The 7,752-nt window shown below is 44.6% G+C and overlaps 1 protein-coding gene across 4 annotated transcripts in view; it reads right to left on the reverse strand.

Moving 5' to 3' along the window:
• Window positions 1–36: 36 nt before the first annotated feature.
• Window positions 37–7,752, reverse strand: part of LOC128704227 (discoidin domain-containing receptor 2-like) — a 109,873-nt gene continuing 102,157 nt past the window's right edge. For 3 of the 4 annotated variants that reach the window (XM_070102975.1, XM_070102974.1, XM_070102976.1), the window contains 3 exons: window positions 4,923–5,056; window positions 3,544–3,754; window positions 37–2,938 (listed from right to left, as the gene is read on the reverse strand). In XM_070102975.1, the coding sequence (XP_069959076.1) occupies window positions 1,251–2,938; window positions 3,544–3,754; window positions 4,923–5,056 (2,033 nt within the window). In that variant the 3' untranslated portion in view covers window positions 37–1,250. The remainder of the gene's footprint in view (window positions 2,939–3,543; window positions 3,755–4,922; window positions 5,057–7,752) is intronic. The other variant, XM_070102978.1, reaches the window with a different exon arrangement.

Genomic DNA, 7,752 nt, shown 5'->3' on the forward strand with positions numbered 1-7,752 from the left:
ATATATATATATATATATATATATATATATATATATATATATATATATATATGACTTGAGAGTCATCTTATGGGTAAAAGTACTGATTAAAAAATACGTGAAAGAGTATGTCCAGAGCCAAGGATGAGAAAAATTTTTGAGCGTATCAGTGAGCTATCGACCCACCACGAGGGTTGTTACTCCAACCCTATACTCAAACCTAGTCAACCAACCTCAAATAATATTTTATAAACAAATGACTTACACCACAATGGCACTTAAGGTTATATATATATATATATATATATATATATATATAGCTTCAAAATGTTAAGTGAATACACGTGTGTCCAACACACGCTGACAAGCTTTTATATTACAAAAAAACATTTACAATATCTGAAGCAAAAAAAAAAAAAAAAGAGGCACAAATTCCAAATTTTATTCTGAGACACTGAAAACATCCACTAGGACCACTCTAAGATACACTGCCGTTAAAACCATCAAAACAGTTCCACAATGCTTTGTTAATGAAACTGTTAGTTTTGATGATAAATAACTGACATGTACATGTTTTCCGCTTAAAATTATTCATAATGGGGCTGATGATTGTTTACGCCTTCACATGATAGGACAACTTAGCACATGAAATCTATTTTACAGAAAATAATTCACCGGACACCAGTTTGGCGGCCATTCCCTGACTATAATATATCACAGATTAATCACAGACCTCACGACATGACAGTTTGTGGTCAACAATGTTTGTGTTTGCCTCCGAAAATGAGTTTTTTTTCTTTTTTTTTCACAGATTCAATTCACTACGCTTGCCCCGTAGTACAAAGTGGATACTATGAGGATGTTTTGCCAGTTCAATGCCAAAGGGACAATGTGTAACCGTATGTTTAGGCTCTTTTCGAAGACCTTTCTCTAAACGATCTGGTTATGGGCGCCACAGGTTAGTAAATAGTTACTGAAAGGACAAGCCAGTGAGCGGACCTTCAATTTCTGGTAATCCTAATGTTGTCCAAGTAACAGTATCTGTCTAAAGAATGCGTTGTGTAACACTAGGAAAAACTGGGACCGAAAAGCACAGAAACTGGTTAGTGCTTCAGGCTAGGATACTGCTTTGTAAGAAAGCAGAGAATTTCCAGAATGTTAACTGAAGTCATTCTCGGCGGTTGATGGGGTAACTCAAAACTACATATAAGATGAACGTGAGAAGTTCCTCGGCGAAGGAGAATAAGGTCATCCAAGGAGAGGGAATTTGTTTACTCAATATAGTCGAGAGTGTAGCCCAGGTTTTTACGCTGCAGGAACAAGTGGATCTCCCAGAAGGGGGGACGCTGGCGGTCGTTGGGTCGCCAGCAAGCAGTCATCATGTCGTACATCTCCCGGGGACAAAGGGCAGGCTGAGGCAGCACCATCATGCCAGATCCGTCACCATGGTAGCAGTGAGAAACGTTCTCCAGCACTCCATCGTTACTCAGCTCATCGTAGGGATGCTGGCGTGCCATCGTCAGGATCTCCCACAGCGTCACTCCGAACGCCCACACATCACTCTTGGTGGAGAACCGAGCCTGTACGATCGACTCCCACGCCATCCAACGAATTGGCAACATGGCATGTTCTTCACTAAGGTGGTAGTAGTCTCTATGATACTTCGCCTGGCTCATTCCTAAGTCTGATACCTTAATATGAAGACTTCTACCCACAAGACAGTTGCGGGTTGCAAGATCACGATGAACAACATTTAGCTTTTCCAAGTGCTTCATTCCAGATGCCACCTGGGAAGATATGTAAACAAGAGCACCATAAGTAAGAAAAGAACATTCGCTGCCTTCTTTGAAAACTGCGTTTTGTGCCAACGAGTTGTTTTCAGGGTCGTGTCTTCGTAGGAAGTCATAAAGGTCTCCATATTCCAGGTATTCCTGTAATATACACAAAGGTTCAGAGCGGGTGGTCATGCCTACCAGTCTCGCAATATTTGGATCATCAATACAGCTGAGCAGTTGAGCTTCTTGTATGAATTCTTCCTTTGTAGCGTTATCAACCATTGTATTGAGGCTCTTCAAAACTAGCATCTGAGGTTCACTTCTTGAAGCATTCTTCACCTCACAAAGTTGAACCGTGCCGAACGTGCCCTCACCTATTGTTTCCAGGACACGAAGACTGTGTCTTCCAACTTCAGGGACTGACTGAGCATTTCGAAACTCGGAAACATCAGCCACAGCATAAATGACACTTCCTGTAACGCCCTGAATGTTAATGGCTTGACACACTTGAGAAGCCCTGAAGTAATGTTGTGTGGGTGGTGGTGGTATAGGAGGTGCCGGAGCATTTAAACTGTGTTCTTGAGCTATGACCTTCGTTAGCGGTGGCCGAGTGAGAGGAACTGGTGGGGGAGGAGAGTGTACATCAGAGAATGGAGGAGGAGGAGTCACATTCATGCCAGGCACTGCATAGTCTACAGAATCGTCAGTGTCTAGAGGTAGGGGGCATTTGAAGGAAGTGTCTGACGAGGAAATAACTGGGCCGAGGGTATGGTAGCCTGGGTTGTGGATGGGACCTTTGTAAGGCTCTTGGTACACAGATGCGCCTTCTTCTTCCATTGCAACATGCCCATATAGATTCCCCTTAGCCCGAGAATAGCCATTGGACAACTGCGAGAGGTTCATATTGATGTGAAGGTCTTTCATTTTCATGGAAACCTTCCTGGTATCGATACCATTTTCCTTAGAGAGAGAAGTTTTGCTGGTCTCTTTCGTGAGTCTCACACGGTAGTAGAGGATGCACAGCGCCACCGGCACTACCCCAAACACAACCCCGAGAGTCACCAGTCCCCCTACCAAGAAGCCAGAAGACGGCGTGTGAGCAGGAACCACTGGAATCGCCACCTCACTCGCCTCCGTCGTAGCCAAAGGTGGTGTTTCTTCAGTCATGTTACACTGACATGGCTCTGAAGAGAAGAAGAGGAAAAAAAAAAGACGTTCAGAAACTTAATTCATACTATAAATGTAATTATTGTGGCTGTGTTTCAGTAGTCTATGAAACTAAAAGCACGTATCCGAGAAATAAGCATACAGAGCAAAAGCTTAGCGCCCTACGTAACTGTTTAAGACCAATAATAAAAGTCACAGTACAGTGTCTCAAAAATTCACAAGTGATCCACAAATTTGCAAGGAAAACTTGATGATTTTGCATGGCTTTTGAATTACTGTTTCCTTACCTGGTAATGATCCAGGATGGACAGAATTATCATCAGATTTTCCTTATTTATTTATTTGCTGTGATTTGTAGATGCTGTTTTATACAAAAGCTACTGATGCTCCTAAGAAAAAGTAGCAGTGATAATCCACACCTTTCAGCCTATGCTGAAGTGAACTTCGAAGATTAGAACTTACTGGAGTCAAAAGTGACTTCGAGGATGAGGACTTACTGGAGTCAAAAGTGACTTCGAGGATGAGGACTTACCCAAGTCAAAGGCGACTTCAAAGAACTTACCCGAGTCAAAGGCGACTTCGAAGAACTTACCCGAGTCAAAGGCGACTTCGAAGAACTTACCCGAGTCAAAGGCGACTTCAGAGATGAGGATCCACTTGAGGGAGAAAAAGAGCTGCAGCTTCACAAACTTGGCGGCTGCGTTGTGTAGTCTGATGGTAACATTACGCGCGTGCTCGAAGATACGGTCCACCACGTACTCGAACTCCACCGCTGGCTGCACGTGGTAATGTTCTCCACCCACACTGAACAGCACGCGCGCCCGCGAGAACACCTACCAGAGAAAGAACGGGCCGAAACGTCTTAAATTATTAACGAAAGGAGAAAGTGGTCTCGTGAAACAATGAATTCAGATCAATAGGATTTGAAAAAGAAAAAAATACAGGACTTTGAAAATAAAAAGCTTCGCTATTTAAGTCAACTTCCAAAGGTCCGTTTTGGTGTAAACATGAAAAAAAAAGACTTAGAGTAAACAAGTAACTAAAAAAATCAGGTCAAGACAACTCAGCACAGTGGATATTGATTAGATAATATAAATAAGACATAGATAAGTACTGACTCACGAAATCGTAATGACACGATTGCAGGCAAACCTTACCACGGGCGGGGATAGAACCCGCGGCGGTCTGGAGTTTTGAGACACTCTGATCGCGAGTTCTATCCCCGCCCATGGTATGGGCTGATAAGTACTGATGTGGCAATAATATTTTATGTAACTGGACCAGAAGAATAACTAAAGCAAATAGGTACTATGGAAGAAAAGAGGTCAGGTAGTCATAAATGATCATTAACAGTTCACTTCTGACAATAGGGAAGAAAAAGCACATACTTGAAGAATGAACGTGGATTGAGACGTTTCCCTCTGCGATAAACCTCTACACAGTGAAACGTTGTTCCAGTGAAAGCTTGCTCTACAGCCTGTCTTGTCTTCCCTAGATGAATGGGCAAATAATTGACTGTTAACACAGACTGCTCATTTACACGCCTGGTCGGGGCTAATCTATCTCATTCACTAGTTACCCGGCTTGTAGCTACTGCATCACGCCGTAAAACCATCAACAGCCTGTTAACCACTGTTAATTATCTTGTTAATCGCTCCTCTGCAATACTACCCTGCTGTCTCGCCCTTTATGCTAGGGGGAAAAATCCGAATGCGTAGCATGATAACGCTACCCATAAAACTGGCGTAAAACGCAATACTCACTCTGGCTACGCCAGACAGTGATACGCAGTCTGAATCTGCACTTTACAGCGTTAAGTCGTTGCGACTTCTGGATTTCCCTTGAGATAATGTCATTCTTGGACCGTTCCGGATCTTACTTATGTAAGATCCGGGATTTGCCGAAGAGGAAGAACTGCAATGGGTATCTTATGAAAATGTGAATTGTTGGAGGGACGTACCTGGAAGTCCTTGGGGAGGACGTGCAGGTAGAAGGACCTACCTGGGTGTCCTTGGTGAAGAAGTTGTTAGCGTAGATGTGGACGGCGGAGAAGTTCCTGACGGAGTCGAACTCAAAGGTAATCTCGATGGATTGTGACTGGCGGGTGTCGTTCTTCCAGCCCACCCACTCGTACCCTGCACCACCAATGACAGGGGTTGAAACACAGGTGACCCAGCCGAGATCAATTACGTGGGAGTACATGGGGAAAGACAGACAACAGACCTAAACCATATTCACTACATGGGAGTACATAGGAAAGGAAGACTGAAGACAAATTTAACGTATTTAAGTGTTAATCAGGGCAAAATTAGTTTACCTTTCAGTGCATATGCTGAGGTCACGCTATATACACAATGCTAAGAAACAGCGAGGATCTTCCCATGCCATTGTAAACTAGCTACAGTACGACGGTTTTATCGATAAATGAAAACCAGTTTCTTATAATAGAGATAAATCATACAATGATCAATACTCAAGAAATGGCAAGAAAACAATGGAATTAAAATATATATACTGAAAATCCTCGCACTTATCTTAAACAGACTGACTTGCAATGTAGCCAGACTGACTGTGGTAGTAGCCAGGCTTAGGTCTCGTTATAGGCACTTCTGGCACGTTGGCATACCACTGATGATGAAACTACGTTGATGTGAAATATGTGGTCAGTTCAGAGGTCACTTTCTCGAACATTAAGTGCCTCGAGTGCCCACTTTAACAAGATATATAGAGATACAGTCCAGTAATTTATGATGTCAAGGTATCTTGGCTGTCTTCAAGAGGGATCTCGACAAATTCCTCAAATCAGTTCCAAATCTGCTGGGATGTGGTGTGTACGTCGGACTGTGGGCGGTGGGGAAGAACAGCCTGATCGATCAGGCCAGGAAGCCTGGTCTGGGACTGGGCTGCAGGGGCGGTGACTCCTCAAAAGTAACTACGGATTACCTACAGGTATACAGATTACTTAAATATATTCCCAGATTCTGTATATTCATATGCTCTCTCGTATTCGCCAGGACAGATTCGAGGTATACAGTAAACTAGCCACTACCAGCCACAGGATGGCTATAAGGTGTGCTATAACTTAGCTGCTACGGTCAACGATAAACTAGCCACTAGCGACCATAGGATGGATACGAGTTAAACAATAAACTAGCGTCTTCCTTTCCAAAAACTGTTTTGGGGTATATAGTGAACTAGCCGCTACTATCCACAGAATACTTATAACACACAATAAACCAGCTGCGACAGGTCACAGGCTATTGTGTGCACAAACCTGCCACTTTGGCGGCCGAAATCAATTTAATTATAAAAAAACAATAGCCTATACACCTCACATTTTAGTAATAGTGCAGATGGGAATATTGTTTAATACGTTTAATACAAATGCATTGTGCTAATACCCTGTACTATGCAAGCTAAAAGGTGGGCACACCCGCAATGTGCGACTTCCCATTCTGCATGATGATCATATCAAGAGAACAAAAGCTAGCTATGCTTCCCTGCCATAGTTCATCACACGGGATGGGTCTCTTGCAAGGGATAATGTAATCTGTCAGCCTGAGATGAGAGACTTTAGCAGGGGCGATGAGGACATTATCAAGCAATCCACTGAGAGTACATTAACTAAATGACACTTAAAAGTTTGTTGTGTCAGTGCTGGTGTCACTATTACGCGAGAATTATCATCCCTCATGATGGCTATCGCATAAAGAGGTAATGGAATTGCCGGTATGTCGTCATGTGAAGATTATTATATAAAGGAGACTACATATAGTAAAATGTCCGTGTTTGCTGGACAGGTCAGGAGGAAGGGTGAGTGAGAGAGAGGGAAGGAAGGGAGAGTGAGGGAGAGGGAAGGAAGGAGGGAGAGAGAAGGGCTGTGCCCACACACAGGTACAACCTCTCACTATCTGCCGCCATTAATCACAACACGGAATGTACATTTAAGTGTTACTTCGGCCCATCATTGTTTTGTTCATCTTCCATCTCTACTTACACCACGCTCCTACCACCTGCACTCAAACCACCTACACTCCCACCACCTACACTCACACCACCTACACCACGCTCCTACCACCTACACTACCACCACCTACACTCCCACCACCTACACTCACACCACCTACACCACGCTCCTACCACCTACACTCCCACCACCTACACTACACTCCCACCACCTACACCACACTCCCACCACCTACACCACACTCCCACCACCTACACCACACTCCCACCACCTACACTCCCACCACATACACCACGCTCCTACCACTTTCACTCCCACCACCTACACTCCCACCACTTACACCACGATCCTACCACCTACACTCCCACCACCTACACCACACTCCCACCACCTACACTCCCACCACCTACACCACGCTCCTACCACCTTCACTCCCACCATATATACTCCCACCACCTACACCACGCTCCTACAACCTTCACTCCCACCACCTACACTCCCACCACCTACACCACGCTCCTACCACCTACACTCCCACCACCTACACCACGCTCCTACCACCTACACTCCCACCACCTACACCACGCTCCTACCACCTACACTCCCACCACCTACACCACGCTCCTACCATCTTCACTCCCACCACCTACATTCCCACCACCTACACTCCCACCATCTACACCACGCTCCTATAACCTTCACTCCCACCACCTACACTTCCACTACCTACACCATGCTCCTACCACCTTCACTTCCACCATCTACACTCCCACCACCTACACCACGCTCCTACCACCTACACTCCCACCACCTACACCACGCTCCTACAACCTACACTCCCACCACCTACACCACGCTCCTACC

This window comes from Cherax quadricarinatus, chromosome 84 (genome assembly GCF_038502225.1).
Source record: "Cherax quadricarinatus isolate ZL_2023a chromosome 84, ASM3850222v1, whole genome shotgun sequence".
Classification (NCBI taxonomy): Eukaryota; Metazoa; Arthropoda; class Malacostraca; order Decapoda; family Parastacidae; genus Cherax; species Cherax quadricarinatus.